The sequence below is a fragment of the Mizuhopecten yessoensis genome, unplaced genomic scaffold (assembly GCF_002113885.1).
Source record: "Mizuhopecten yessoensis strain PY_sf001 unplaced genomic scaffold, ASM211388v2 scaffold10175, whole genome shotgun sequence".
Lineage (NCBI taxonomy): Eukaryota > Metazoa > Mollusca > Bivalvia > Pectinida > Pectinidae > Mizuhopecten > Mizuhopecten yessoensis.
In genome coordinates, this window is record NW_018408416.1 from 49,027 (window position 1) to 66,112 (window position 17,086).

At 33.7% G+C, this 17,086-nt stretch overlaps 1 protein-coding gene across 4 annotated transcripts in view; it reads right to left on the reverse strand.

Moving 5' to 3' along the window:
• The window catches only part of LOC110459644 (neurotrypsin-like), a 72,496-nt gene that overhangs the window by 43,864 nt on the left and 11,546 nt on the right, over nt 1-17,086 (reverse strand). For 2 of the 4 annotated variants that reach the window (XM_021511989.1, XM_021511991.1), the window contains 11 exons: nt 16,592-16,739; nt 16,071-16,252; nt 14,709-14,847; nt 14,247-14,401; nt 13,602-13,745; nt 11,962-12,120; nt 10,825-10,977; nt 9,791-9,970; nt 9,444-9,539; nt 8,825-8,893; nt 8,580-8,664 (listed from right to left, as the gene is read on the reverse strand). In XM_021511989.1, coding sequence (XP_021367664.1) covers nt 8,580-8,664; nt 8,825-8,893; nt 9,444-9,539; nt 9,791-9,970; nt 10,825-10,977; nt 11,962-12,120; nt 13,602-13,745; nt 14,247-14,401; nt 14,709-14,847; nt 16,071-16,252; nt 16,592-16,739 — 1,510 coding nt within the window. The remainder of the gene's footprint in view (nt 1-8,579; nt 8,665-8,824; nt 8,894-9,443; nt 9,540-9,790; nt 9,971-10,824; nt 10,978-11,961; nt 12,121-13,601; nt 13,746-14,246; nt 14,402-14,708; nt 14,848-16,070; nt 16,253-16,591; nt 16,740-17,086) is intronic. The other 2 variants (XM_021511990.1, XM_021511992.1) reach the window with 2 other exon arrangements.

Genomic DNA, 17,086 nt, shown 5'->3' on the forward strand with positions numbered 1-17,086 from the left:
AAATGTGTCAACGTTAACGCAGGAAGGCAATAATGTAAAACGTATTACACATGTATGTACATGTAAAGTAAAGATATATATTAAACTAGTATATATAGGATCTTAAATGAGTTTTCATATTATATAAGATTTTATGAAACGAGTTTTTATTTTTGAGAGCCTTGGCGAGCAAAAATTAAAACTTCGAGACGAGTTTCATAAAAGCTCATGTGAAATGAAAATAAATTAAAGATACTTTTTTCACATAACTCAGAATTGATGACGTCACGTCATTGTCCATATTATGACGTCACAATCGATTTCTGACTGGCACAGCCAATGAAAAATGCTCCATGGTATATTACACTAGTGACATATGTAAAAATATTACACGAGCGAATACACTGGATAACAGGAAGAATATATGACGTATATATATTATTGTTCATCATCAAATGTATTTGTTTCTTTCAGAAATGCCAAACCAGAATGATACTTTGTGCCAGTTCGCAAGTATGGGAGATCGATATTACAACATCAGCTGCTATGAAAAACTCTATTTTGTGTGCATACATGAACGTAAGTTGATTAAAACAGTTTATTGGTAACACTTGATATATGAAGCATAGTACATGTACAAACAAAACAATAAAAGCAATATTGTTCGTGTGGACTTTTGTTATTCAACGTCCAATATTCGCTTTTCCTGATATTATTATACAAAGTTTAAATGTAATTAGTTAACGTGCCCAAATTTAAGTATTACAATTATTTATCTTGAGATACTTAGTAACTCACAGACCAGATGTTACTCTAAAAAGACAAAGTTATAATCCCTGGCCACAAAGATACATTCGTTGAAAGTATCGTTAGTTTTTAGTTTTTAGATAATAATGTTCTTACACATAAGAATGTGCAAAGTTTCAGGAAAAAGATATATTACATAATACAGATGCAAGTCTTTCCAAAGAGCTACTTCATTCAGATTTGTGCATGCGTTTTATAATGTTTTAGACATATTGTTATCTATTTCGATTATATCTATTAACGAAATAATGAAAGATTTTTATAAAATCTTCTGTCTTGAATTATAAACTGCATGAGTTACTTGTCAAAATGTGTTAAACTACACTTTTTGTCGGTAGCATTTATTTAAAGGTGACAGCACTGATAATATACCGTGCAAATATTTCCCATTAGGAACACTGTATCTTTATCACAAGGTATATCACTTACCATTTTCGAAACAATCACATAACTATAAACTATTGAATGACTACACAAAAAAAGCTTGCTACCATAGTCATAAAAAAGGTAAAACATTTGATGACCAAATAACACAGGAATAATAGCTTTACTTATTGAGAATACGTTATAATGCACAGTAAATTAAATGTAATTAGATATATTTTAAATTACATTATCAAGCTTTTGACAAAACAATCAAAAGAAATTATCAGCTGCTATTTGATTATACATGTTTCATTCACTTTCATTTATTCTTTTATTATCATATCGTTTCCACTTGTAGAAATGAAACAAATATAACAAAACATGGAATCCAAACGGTCTCTCAGCAGGTGACGGATTACAGGCTTTTCTCATTAATCAATACGATACTAATGCTCCCTTCATTGAGAATCCATATGTGGAGGTCAGTGCCGCAAACGAACCTGATTACGCTAACATAGCAACCAAGGCTGAAACATTAGAACATAGACAAGTGAAAACTAACAGAGACAACGAGAAGCATTACACAGAGGCTCTAAATCAACCGGATACATTGATATGGAAGGCAGACTCCTTTTCCCGTCGACGAATGTAACGGGTGATGGCTACACCCGGTGTAACCCGTCTGCGAGTAATGCTGCTACACGTGACCATTACAGCCAGTGTAACCCATCTGCGAGTAAGGCAACTACACGTGATGACTATAGCTTGTGTAGCGGTTCAGAAATGACACCCGATGTCTACAATACATTTTCTGACATGAACAAACTATCAACTGACCATGTAACCGAAAATCCATACGATCACATACAGCCCACAACAGAGGACGGGGACGGTGTTGTAAATGGATCAAAGGGATTAATTGCTAACGAAACAGATGACGACATACCCGGACATAGAAATTCATCAGAATGTCCTCTTTAGTAGAACGTTTTCAATATCACTATACAATGTTTGGGGTTTTATTACAATGTTATACCTAGTTGAACGTACATGTATAATACCTAGTTGTATTTAGCATTTGATAACCTCTACTTTATTTACTCTCAATTTAAGCAATTCGTTAAAACTATATTGCATTGTTATACTGATGTTTGTTATCTAGGGAGTAAATCCTCTAGCAGGTGTATGTTTATATGAAAACCTAACCAGGTTAGAGGTGAGCAGAGTATGTTCTGCCCTCACCCCACTCAGTTGTAATCGGTCTCGAGACAACAGCGCTTATGATATTGAAATGTTGATAAGCCTATCAATAGGTATTTTAGAATCATAAGATTAGAATATTGATTTTAAGAAATGCCTGTGCCTCTTGTATCGGTTTAATGAAACAGTATGGAATGTGTATACAGTAACTTTCTGGTCCTCCTCAACCAGGCCAATTTCCCTAATCTTTGACTCGGGTAATACAACATGTCTCGGGGGAACCAGCAACTTGCTCTATCCCTCAAGCCAATGCTTTAACTGTTTATTACAACTTCAATCATTGTCATTGCCACCAATTTGTGTGTTTGCTAATATTGCAGTCGATATTTCAAAGCTAAAGATATTTTCTGTAGTCTCTCTAAAATCATTTTGATCAAAGGAAGGGTTGTCGGATGGTGCAGTGGATAACACACTCGTCTTTTACCAAGCGGCCGAGGTTCGATAGCCCGATCGGACGTGAAAAGATATGTGCCCGACTACATGGGTTTTCTCCAGGTAATTCAATTTCGTCCCACATTAAGATCCCCTGGCTTTTATATACGGTCTAACAAGAGTGATCGATGTAAGTTAAAATAACTTGTTACATAATTGTTGTAAAATAGATAACGTTTACATTATATAAATGGAAATTTAACATAACAAAACAATATGCTGAGGTCATGCTGAGCAAACAAACAGTTTCACGCTCCATGAAAATGTTCCTTAAAGATGTACCGTTACTCAAGAGAAAAAACTTTCGAACTATTGTGAACTATATGTAACCCATTTATATGTTTTAGTACTTGAGTTCGTTCTGTTGTAAATGTACCTTTTTGACCTGTTGGTTACGTAACTTTGTCCAGTGTAAATGTACACGTGGTCTGTGGAATGTGACCAAACCAGTCGGACGTGACTTTGACATGAGACAACCTGAGCACAAAACACCTGCTTTGCATGCCTGGATTCTTATCATACCTATCAACGTCACTTCCTTTAGGCTTTCTGTATTTGCTCTCCTCTTTCCACTTCTTGTTCACTCAATCATTAGATGAGCGCGCGAGTGGTCGATGTAACCTGATAATAATTAAGCAGTATCTGCGAAGGTCTTCTTGTATATTCGCCCCAGAGCCTGGTAAGTTGACAATGGTTTTAGCAAGGCCGTGTGTAATTTTTGCGTGATTGATTGCATTAATAATGTCTGTTTCAAGAAAGCATATTGAAGTAGGGATGTATGTTTTGTCTTTTTAGGTTTCTTCTATCCTTCTTTTAAATATTCAAACGATGAAGGGACAATCTTACCACTGTTGTCTTTACGATGCTGTTAACATAAAGTTACATATTCTTTCCCCGATAAGAGGGAAACAATGAGCTTATTATTCAACTGATTTAACTTACATTCAAATATAATTAACCTGAAATATTGTTTAATTATAAATGGCGACACCGAGATTATTGTTTCTCTTCTTCTATATTTCAGTTTTGAAATGAACATTTTTAAATTTAGAAATACAAATTCAAATATAAATTTTCTTGTACTAAAGGTTATTTGGATCCGTATGAAAACATTTTTTCATGAAAAGACATTTCATTATCTATAGGATTTCCAAGATATCTGAGATACAATTAAACAAATAAAACAATCTCCATACTATCACAAATCACACAATCATCAGCATTTAACTGCTAGGTACTATCCTGAAGACTCATCAATTTGAACACATTATTTTCCATTAGGTAAAATATGTGTAGATTTGCTGAATTTTAAAACAGTCAGAGAATTTCGACCCTAACCTTTAAAAGGGATAAAGAGAAATGGGGAATACACTTGAAAATAATTACTTTGTGTTACTCTACGGATGCTGTTTTTATTAGATTATAATTAAACCTGTCAACCGAATACTATGAGCTGTGTTACTATTTATTAGTTTGAACAGTCCTTATTACATTTAATTAAATCTTAAATTCATTTTAAAAGAGATAAAAACAGGAATTTATAAGTTTATTTTATTAACATATCAAAAGCATTTATTGTTATGTATATAATTATGATAGTACGTACGCGTTGGTAATAACAACATGTTATAACAACGAACAAATGACACATGCATATAATTATATATATATATTAGAATTGTCAACGGTGAACCGGTTAACCGGTTACTCGGTTGGAAAATCACGAACCGGTTACCAAAAGCAATGATCGAATAGTCGGACATTTATTGTCCCCTATGGGAAACCCCTTGTTTCTCTGGCTTAGACCTTTAGATGCGACAAAAATCGGACAGGTTAGTAATTAAAACAGTGTTCAGTCTGACATGTTAGTGTTGTTTTTATACTCTATTGTAAAAATTGATAAAGATTGACAAACACTATAAAAAAGCTGAAAATATTTCAAAAGGAATCAACTGTTTGAGGTAGAACTCGCTTTTACATGCGAGATGTAAAGCTAATCTGAAAAGTAACCTGAATCTGAATGAGCAAGCATGTATTAAAACGTTTGTCGACCAAATTTTGTTCTAAAGAACAATATTACCGCGTACGATTTCGAGTAGAGATAACTGTAATTGAATCACGTCTTACTGTATTCATTCCGACATTTGTTGTCCACGAAATATACCTACTGACGTTACATGAAGCTATTTTGCTGCGTTTAGCTTGAAACACGCGAGTAAACTATCATGTTGACTAATATATATTTGTATGTTTGTGGTGTACTTAGAACATTTTCTCAAACTATAGCGCAATGTCATTGTTAATTGTTTGATTACCAAATTGTCCTATTAACCGGTTACTCAATCGGAAGATTGTTCGAGTAACCGGTAACCAACATTTTACCAGTTTGCCAACCCTAATATATATACTACATTGTTCTAAGATAGACGTCATACATCGTGTGATAACAGCATGGACATTAACAGTGATATCGATACATGGTCAACGTACTAATTCAAATTTGATATACTATTAACTTTCAAAAGCACAAGAAATAGACACACTGTTAACGAAGGCGCATTAACACATACATTATATAACAGATATCGACAGCTTCGATACTACATTGCCAGTGTCTAAACAAACTACAAATGTAGACGATAATCCTTGTTTTTCCAACATAATATATTGCATTCTAAAATATATATATATTTTTTTAATTCATTTCTATATACAATATTTAACTACTTGAAAGTGGAAGTTATACATGTACAAGATTGTGTTTGTGAGTTATGGTATTCATTTGAAACGTAAAAAGAAAAGCTTATGGAAGATAGAATAACAAATATGATATCCCTTAAAACAGTTCGTCACAGAAAAATATATAACCTCATGCTATACGTTATAATTTCGGTATCTAAAATAACAAAAGAAGAGACGAAATGCAAAAACAGGCCTTTCGAGTTATAGGACAATATGTATAATATCCTTGACATCACCACTGCAGGTCGGAGATCGATAAAGAATACACCTGCTGTTACCTACTGCATGTAAGAGGCAACTAATGTAGGACCCCCTCAGATTTGGGGATTTGCTTTTTTGCCCTCTATTTGCGGACACAAAACGACCAAAATAAATCTCATTGCAACATTTTGAATTTGATATATTTCTCTACTGTTCAAATACATTTACATTTCTGCGCCTTGCTTGTCCATACCTAACGTTTGGTTTTAATGTTAAATGTTCGCCCAGGTAAGGAAGGCAATGGGTTCTGTCCTTGAAAATGGTAGTTGTTATTCTTATTAACGTTTGGCATTTGGGGTAATGGCAACAACTGTTTCACCCGTTTTCAGTATAATCTGACTGGGCGGAATGCTGTGTTGGATGCTTTCGGCATGGTATTTCAGTGAGATAGAATTATAAAGTTGGCATCGGATCCGCAAAATCACAAGGAGGTAATAACAACAACAAACCCCGCCTCCAGCACACGTACACAAATGCAAGTATACATGGTGGCACGTTCTTAAATGACCTTAGCTGTTGTAAAAGGACATATTTAACATATACACACCTTGTTAATTCAGCTTCATTTGCGTATAGAGGCAATCCATCCTAAAGAAGATGGCAAAAGAATAACAAATATATTTATCATATATTTATATATTAAAAGAATACTAACATCGTCAATGTACACAATGTAAACAAAACACACGACTAACTGTGACCTTCTTACGTCAGGTGCTAATGCATACTGTTAGTAAAACTGCTAGTAGAGGTGGAATGCGGTACACCAATCTACACGTATTTTAACTTATACTTTTAACAACAAAATTAAAACAAGAATTAAAGCACAAAGTTATATGCGCTCAATGATCTGACTATATATCGCATACGTTTCTTTTCAATTTAAAGGTGATAAATAACGAAAACAACATGTCCGGTACCAGTTACGTATTACATGTAAATGAAATTAACATGTACATGTATGTATCTATGAGTAACGATATAGTAAATCAATGTCAAATCAAGTCTCAACAATAATAACTTTGCTTGATTTGCACTTTTGTACTAACAAAGTAAGTTAAAGCCAGAACATAGAAATACCAAGCAAGACAATCAATAATAGTTAGAATATATTTACAGTAGGAATGAAAATTCAATCTTGATAAGAAATAGTCATATTATCCAAATTTATGAAGCAAGCAAGCCCGCCTTCTTGAATTCAAGTGACGAGTATCCCTCATAAGACCGAGAACGTCAGAGTTAACAAAAACAAATTTGATACATTGCAACGTCTTATAGTTAAAGCGTAACAATGAAGAAAAGAAAAAAAATCTGAAATGAAATGCAAGTTACATGCATTGTTCGAAATTTGTAACCAATCACTGACATAAAAAAAAATGACTAGTCAATAAAATCGCAACTATCATATTGACACGCTGGCAAGGAGCACATGCTAACAAGTCCAAGGACAATGGCGTCATATTTCCCTAAATTTTAAATTTATTTTCCTTGTATCAAGTGTCTTTATTCTTTAATATGAACCCATTTCCTGGCACCAGAGGTATTTGAACGAGGAATTTGAGTTATTATTCCGTGTTTGACACCGTCATTAGTAACGCTAAACTTGAGAATATGATACAATAGAGAATAAGGTGACATATTTGTGTATTCAAAGTGTACACTTATGAACTTAAAACATTCGACAAGTGTAGAAGGCGCTAACATTGAACAACAAACGTTTCAGAGGGATCCAGTTAATCACATAAGTCATACAGCGTAATAAACTATATGTAGATATTTATATGTATTGGGTCGATAGAAAGTATATGCAACAACTACAATGTTCATATAACGAAATCAGTTTAAACATTTTACTTTCTATTCAAATGATCTTTTTAAAATTTAGATTATTTTATAAAGTTTTACACAACTAACATATAAATGCACATCAACACCAACACATTTAAATATTATCAAACTCGCTGTAGTCATCCTGGAAAGCTGGACTGCATATATCCGGTTTCATCATCGTGTTCAAAGTTAGATCGTTCACTTGATTTCAGCTGGAACTGATCGTAGCCATCCTCTGGCACATCGTTAACATGGTCATACGTATCAGTAGGCGGCAGATCAGCTGATTGGTCCGAAAAGGTGTTATATTCCTCATCCGGTAGATCGTCAGTGTTTGGTGACGGATCATCAAGTGTTTCGGTTAACATATAGGTGAACGAGTTCTCCACCGAGTTCCCTCGCGGTTTGTCGTCAGGAGGACAATTCGAGGAATTATATCCCTGGTTAACTTGTCCGGTTGTCATATCATTGGCATATATATTAGAGTGATTACAATCCTGCTCATCTCTATTGTCTGTTCCCATCGCATAGTCATAATCCTCTACTGGTCGAGTCTCCGGGTTAGATGATAATCGAATATCGGGTTTCAACGCACTCCCATTGGCAGTGCCGGATAGTTCATACGACGGATTGTCTACCATATCGCTGTCTTTGTTGCATCCCTTTTTTCTGAAAAAGGATTATTATATCTATGTGTAAATAATATGACTTACATTTAAATAAAATTACCATTCTTGATTTTACTTCTTACTTAATGACCTGTATAAACGAGTGTAAGTTTTGGTGGTTTACCTAGTAATTATAAATACTTTTCACATTTTCATGTTATACTTTTAAATTGACTTAGCCAAGATAAGGCAATGCCGATATAATAGATGCAGATATATGCCAACGTTTTATACCTTCGTCGATAAAGCAATCCAATTACAAGCATCACCACAACAGCTAGGATTATGAGAACAGCTACGACGCCACCAATTAAACCTGCTACAGAGAACAACTGTCATTAAACACGTCACTAAAAAAGGGGGAACACTTTTTATTTAAAATGTCCTGCTTTATACATCAAAAATAACATAAGTTGCGTAATAATGATATTTTATGTTTTCCTTGTTTTAAATGTATGAAAACAGTCCTTTACTCTTACCAGAACTCGAAGTGGCTTTTTGCGGCAATGTTGGAAATCCAAAACATGACAGATCATTTTTGTTGTTTTCTGGGGAAAAATAAAGATTTTGACATTGTACAGGCTAACACAGTTCACAAGTTAGTAACACATTAAGATATTGATACAAATGTGAAGCTATTACTTAAACCTCTTACGGGTGCGTACTTTTAAATATTTTACGGAAACTGTTCTGTTGTTCGTGAAACGAATATTATGGTTAAAGTGTATTGCAAAATATCTCAAAAGAGACATCTTAATGAAGTATTCATATTGGATAGTATCTAAAAAAAAAACAATAAATTATGTTGACTTTGATACATCGGTTTTGTATCATGTAAATCAGAATATGTTGTCAATGATCAAGATAAAATTATACCACAGGAGAAGACTTAGCATGTTAACAAATATTTTGGAAAATGCATATTAAAATCGGAATTTAGTTCAAGTTTTTAATAAACTGACAAATGTTTACAGTGATCGGAACAGGCAGTTTTTTAAATGGTACTGACAAAAAAAGGGGGGAAAGTTAATTCTGCATTGCCTCAAGATTCCGGGTATAGTTTCAGATTCATGGAATCAATATCATAACCCCACCTACTTTTTGTCATACAAACAGACGCCCTTCTGCCAGTACAGTTTTTAGTTTTCAATTCACCATCACTGTATAATATAGCACAACTGTCCAATTGCTTTTCTGGAAATTTATAGACGGAAGATTATAGATATTATGTATATTATGAATTAGCTATATAATTGTTCTTTTATGGAAAATTAGAGACACAAGAATGTATATATATCATAAAATACGATATTCCTTAAAAGAATTGAGATAAGAGCCAATCATACATCGAATTCATAACCATTTTGTTACACTTATAATTGTATTTGTGTTTGTTACAAATTTGTTATTCAAACTCGTTTCTAATCACTTCAACCATATCGTACCTGTAGCAGGATATTCTATCCTTATGAGCCAAGTATCGTCGGCGTAGTCCGTGCAGTTCGAGAATATCTGTCGAAGATGTTCCTCTGTTGCCAACCGTCCTTTATACTTACTTTCACAGTTGGAGATAGCATCGCTGATGTTCAACTTGTCTGCGAGATATATCCCTTGCAAACCTGTCCCTGTCACCAACAATAGACCAACGTGTCTTTTGTTCGTGTTGCATTTTTGTGTGAACTCTACTAAGGCATTGAATTTTATGCAAAGCGGTTCATATTAATATATAGGAATGGGAATGAAATTTACAGGTAGCTGCAACGTACATGAAATTGTCTTTTTTTCGAATATAGATATTACCGATTCTATTTTTATAGGTTTAGAAACTTCATTCGCCATTATGATTTCACCGGGAAATACTGTTGTGCGAAATGAATGTCATTGTCTTTAATTATGCTTATAAGCAGGCTTAATTGTTTCGTTAGCAATAACCCGTTATCACTTATACATGATATTACAATGATTTGTTCTAAATGCGTAGGAGATGAATCCCTTCCGGAACACCTAGTCTTATAAACACAGATTTTTTTTCAGTTTGCTGCATATACAACACGTTCATATTTTGTCCTGGGTTTTTTTTTGCACTTCAATATTCTCTTTTATTTGTAAAACTTTGGATGAAGCAAACGGTCGACTAGTGTTTCTACAACATTCCCTGTTAGATTAAATGTAGGAGTGTTGAAGAAATGTCCACTTTACATAGACATTGATATATGTCATTATGTTCAAACATCAAACATGATATGCATATGTCAGGTACTGTCAGATAAGATAACATCATACAGTCAAACGTATATGCCAGCAATATGAAGACAACGTCAACCTTTAGAAAAGACTTATTTTTCTCCTCCAAAACTGGTGTAGTAAAGTCATTCACACATCTGTTTATACCAATCAACAATATATTATATCATTCTGTGAATTAAAAGATCAAATGTTAAACTAGGCAGAGGGATTCATTTACGAAATATTTACTCACTTCTACGACATGCCCTGTACGAAGAATCCCAGAAGTCGTCTTCTTCTGGGCAAATACATTTATTAAGCGATGTTCCGTTTATAGGTTCACAAGACAGGTCACTCGTGCATACGTCGTCAACAGTCGGATCACACACTTCAGCGTAAAATTTCTCTGTTGAATATAATATGGTGTAATTAATATAATATAAATAAACAAAATAGCATTAGTTGTAAAAATTGATAATTATTGTACAAAGTAAAGAATATCCCCAAGGCGCATGCCGCGAAAAAGTGTAAATTTAATTTGAAAATGGAAGCCGCGAAAAGAGTTAATTTAATTTAAAAACGGATGTAATATCACAAAACACATTTGCAATATAGTTTTAACATTTGGAGTACGAAACAGTGTATACAATCGATATATGTTAGTGACACATTCGACATAAATATAACATGGATTCGTTAACAACAATGAATCAATAACTCTTTCCATGCATAGGCCTTCGTGAGCTAATAACGTTTTCGGATTAGAATGCATGTGAAATGGCAGATGACGAATGAGGAGGAATGAACAAAAAAGATGGAGAGTATGTAGCGATTGGGTGGTCAGGTGGTGGAGTGGATAGCACACTCGCCTTTCACCAAGACAGCTGGAGTTCGATTCTCCGATCGGATGTGAAAATATATCGCGTCACCTGCCCGACCACGTGAGTTTTCTCCGGGTATTCCGGTTTCCTCCAACTTTAAAACCCCATGCGCTCTACCATCCAAGCCAACAAGAACGAATAATATAAGTTGATAGAGCCTGTTAACAATTGTTTGGAAATAATTAAAATTTAATTCATTAGGCATATAGCAATTAGAACCGTGGATATGTATGAATGTTTAAAGTATTACCAGATGAAACAATAAAATCTGTGAATCACAATTACGTAGCTTGGGGTCTGATTATGCGTATAAAGCGCACCATGTACTTTTGGGATGCCGTTATTATGGCGAACAATGCTGGATCTCATTGCATTCTAGCAGATGCATATGTTTATCTTTTCAAATAAATTGGCAGCATGTTGAAATCAGCATATGAAATCAATTAATTTTATTCAGAAGGTAGATTTCGAAAGTATTGAGTACTAAATTACAGGAAGCAAATACTTACTTATACGGCAGGTCTTGTTAAAAGTGTCCCAGAAGTCATTTTTCTCAGGACATATGCATGTATTTTGGAATGATGTGGATCCTTTTACGAGTTCACATGACAGGTCACTTGTACATACGTCATCAACATTCGGATCACATACTTCATTGTACGACACCTCTGTAAAGTAGATATGATTTATCCTGGTGTCAACGCAAAAACACTTGTAAATTGCGCTCTCATAAGACATAAATATGTTTAGAATTGATAGATATCGACAAAATCGAAATCCGAAGACACTCAGAAGCAAAACACTGTGGAGACACCAAAATGTTCGGCACCATATACCATTAAACAACGCAAACGTTCCTAATTGTCAAGAGATCTAAAGTAAAGTGTTTTTCCAGCATAGCGACACACCGATCATTATACATCCTGTCAAATCCAGGAAAGTTGGTCGGTCGCCAACAACCTTAGACTTCGTAAATCTTAGCCAACAATGAAACAAGATCATTATGACAGCCGCAGATTACATTGAGTGTGGAATGACTTCTCTCTGGTTTTATCCTTCCTTACAGTGGTTACTAAGCTTTGGGCATACCAACGTTAAAAACGGGGGTGTCATTTACCTTTCAATTTTGTAGCGGTGTTGTAATTTTTTAAATCTTTATTTTTGAAAATTAAACGTGACATATATTACACGTTTTTCTATCTTCTTTCCATCAATTAATTAATCCAGTTCGATTAACAAAAAATGACTCTTTCGACGATTCGACATCGACTATTAATATTTACTTTACCTATGGGTATAAATCTAAAACTTATATAATTAATAATCAGTCTTCCCAAATTGGTGAGATTTCTGTGCATTCGCTAAATTTGCTTACATTATTCGCTCCCAAAAATTGTCGAGAAAAAAAAAATATAAATGCCTTTCTATGGTCAATAAAAACGTCAACTGATTGGAAAACATCCCAAATTTAACAATTATGTATCACTCAAAATCAAAGGTGTGCTTAATTACAAATATTTTCTGTTTCAAAATATTCACGTTCAGTTATATAAACCTGTCTACTTTCCTTTATATCGGAATGCCGCTGAGAAAGAAAGGTAGTTTCATGAATAATCTTTGCAATAAGAAATATATTAACTCAAATTAATATACAGCCATGAACTGGCCTGAATACTTAAATCAAGCATTACAAAAAATGAGTAAGTTTGAATCAAGTTTCATGTGTCCAGCGATGACAAAAGACATCAAGGTTATTGCATTTTTTCTTTTCTGTTGTCTCTGTTAAATATATATATGAAATATTTTGGTAGCGTTCGTACATTATAAGGAACACAATGTACATTGATGTTTTTTTATAATTGTGTTTTGATATAAACATGACATATGCACATATTCAAACGCATACAAAACAAAACAAAAAACTTAGAAATCATCATCATCATCATCATCAATTTTGTACATTCCTTTACTGCTATTAAAGAAAACAACAAATACTGACATACACAAAATCCACACAGACATAGACAGGTAGAGAGATATTTATTTATTTATTTTTCTTTTCTGTTGTCTATATCTATTAAAAAATTTCGTAGCGTTCGTACAGTATCAGGAACATATTGTACATTGTTGATATGTACGATATACTTACTTTTTTTACATTTGTTTGTTTTTTCATCCCAAAACGATTCGGTATCACAGATACATCTCCCAAATCCGTTAACATTCTGACAGCTCAATGTGGTATCACAGGTCTCTTGTAAGTCTATATCACAACTTCCATTTCGGGGGGATACTATTACGAAATAAGATAGAAAATATAAACCAACCTACATAGTACATGTATAATTAAATCATACAATGTCTGTGATATATCATGTAGCACTCTGGGGAAGTTAAAACCTCCTTGTAATATTACAATATTCAGAAACAAATATCTTAACTAAGAAAGGGGTAAGAAGTATATGATAGAAAACTCCGACATTCGACTCTTTCGTAACTGCATGTACATGATTTGTCGTTTAATTTAAAGATAATTTGAGGAAAACGATTTCGTAGTTACTACTACCAAGATATGTAAGAAATGTATACACAATATCAACTACTATGAAAAATGATCCAGTCCTTCTAGTTGGTATTTTCTAACATTTCAGAATCGTTAAAACCTTTAAATATAATTCTCCATTGTAGTGTTGCTGATTTTATATATATTTAATCTGTTGAAAAGAAAAAGGTTAAATGTTCAAGTAAACAACCAACTGTTTTGACTTTCTTTTCCTACCGTCCTTAACCTTACCTGGAATTTCACATGTCGCCTTGACCTTTTCATCAGATGAGCATTTACGATCGCGATATCGACATTTATATAAATATTCTTCAGTGCCCTCGCATTCGAAATCTCCTTCGTAATAATAACCTTCGGTGAAAACTTCTTGGCCGCTTCTTTTTTCTCTTTGTTTGAACAAATAAAGATATGTTAAAACGATTCCTGTTTATGTACATAATGGATATCAAATATCTCAGCTTAATTGCTGCCTTCGACTGTCTTTAGCCGAGGGGACTATTGGTTTTATATAATAGCTATATTTTCAATTATAGTATATCAGTTCTATCTTCTTGTAATATGATGATATGTACATGTAACTGTTCTGTTTCACTGAAAAAGGAGCGGATCGCTTCGAAAATTTGACAACCTAAACTTGTCCACACTGATGGAATTACTTCTTTGCCCCATATATATATATATATATGCACTTACATCGTTCCAAGTTGCCGGCATGTGACTTTCAAATTGTTGTTTGTCCACTCATCATTGCATAGGGTTATCCATTTTCCTGTTGCAAAAACTTGTACTCGCCCACTATAACGATTATTGCCATCAACGAGCTGAACCGCACCTTAAACAAAATCATTACCAATGATGGTTAAAGTCAACGCAATACTGACATGCCACGAACGGTTTCAGAAGCAAGATTATTTTCATGGCAGATAGGAGATACTGTTTTCAATCATGTGTTCATTAGTCTTAAATTGTTCGGACATTGACGTATATGAAATGCTGGATAAAACTAATTTAACCTAAGAGCGGATATGTCTATGTCTAATACTGTAACTACTGACTAGTTATTTTGCTAGCACTTGTTTGTTTGGAAGTTTATGATCACTCACAGAAGCACGCTCTTATCCCATCCGAACGTTGGATACAGACATTTTACTTAGTGAACGCAAGATATTAGTGGCTAAGCATGTAAGGTTACGTTGCGTCCGTCAAATTACTTGTTCGCATATTGATAGAAATCCAGTTTAAACCAATAGACATGTGTCTCGCAATCATGTCTTATACAATATGACTTATCATTGCAGTGTGAAATACACTGTAAGAAATGTAGGACACTTCCGAAAAATACCCAGCTTACTTGAGATCAATAACAACTCCACAAAATTTACAAGTCACGTGATTTAAATTGTACTTGGTCCGAAAACATCATCACGATGCCGGTAGTTATATGCGTGTTTCCTTTTCTTGTTCCCTTTTAATTTAGCATTGGTTTGCATATAAATATGCCGTGTGTCACTTTACTATAATGTTATTGCTTTTTTAGTAAAAGTATAGTTTTGTGTTAACGTTCAAAGTTTCTCTAATTTTCATTGCTATATGTGTTGTTTCCTTACCATGCCTGGTACCGTTGTATATGTGTTGTTGCCTTCCCATGCCTGGTAACGTTCTATATGCGATTTTGTAGACAACGTATACATGTGATGCATGTAGAAATGAAATAGATACCGATATTTGTTTATATTTGTGTATTTATGTTAGGAACTGACGTGTTTTAAACAATTGATCATATGTTAATATCTTGTCTGCTAATCTGACTGACCTTGTAATCGATTTCAAAACATTAGAAAGGGAAGTCTAGGAGTATCTTCTGCAGTGATAAGAACCTGTACATTTTCTGTTTTTAATTAAAAATGTATTCAAGCGAATATTTTTTAACTATTGATGGAACATTAAAAATAGACATAGAACAGAGCCAACAACTAGAAATGAAAAGATAATTTCGAAAGCAGAATCCGTACAGTATGGAAATCGAATATAAGAAACTTTATAATTATATCATACCTTTGATTGGATTACACTGCAGAAATACATCGTCGTTCGTAGAATGTGAACAGTTTCCATCTCCCCATCCTTTGAAATTACAATCATGTAAATTAATTTCGTCACAATCACATTCAATGCCGTCCATCCAAAACGGTCCTTCACCTCGCTCTGCGGTAGTAACTGGTCTAAAGGAACCACCCCTATAACACACCGCATTCAAATGTGTTTTTTATTATATATATTCTGCTCGGTAAAAAAAAAAACATAACCACATTGTGTAAACAAGAGACCATGCTACCACATGTTAAGATAAACAAACAAATCTTAACTTTGCAATAGTCTAAATTCAATCTATATATTTTGTACAGACCTTTAATACAGATCGCAACCCTTTCATATTTAAAACTTCGAATAACACTTATTGTTGAAATAAATTTTTCAGTTCACAATAATACATTTGATAATTTATGATATAATAATTATATCAAGGAGCAGACCGTTTACGAATATCTTTCTTTTTTATATTAAAACCAACTTACGTGTTACCGAGTTGTCTGCATGCTACGTGAGCATTTAACACAAATATGTCCCATCGTTGAATACAGACAGAGCCCCATTGACCATCATGATAAACCTCTAGTCGGCCCTCGTACTGATTAGGACCACCTACAAGTCGGGTCAGGGTATCTGCAGAAAAAAACGGGAAGGGTTCAATTGAACATGGTCATTAAAACATTTTACAGATATACCAACGGGGTTCAAGAATATGTTTTTTTTCATTCCGCAACAAGAAAGCATGCCATGTCTTATGATAATAAGCAAATGTGATTTTCTTATCTTCTGATTAAATATCATACATGCATGCATACATACATACATACATACATACATACATACATACATACATACATACATACATACATACATACAAGAAACACTGATAATTGTAAAACGGAAACGTTATAAGTTATAACATAAATGACGTCAGGATTGTAAATACTAAAATATTCTTGATGACATCACAATGTTTTTAT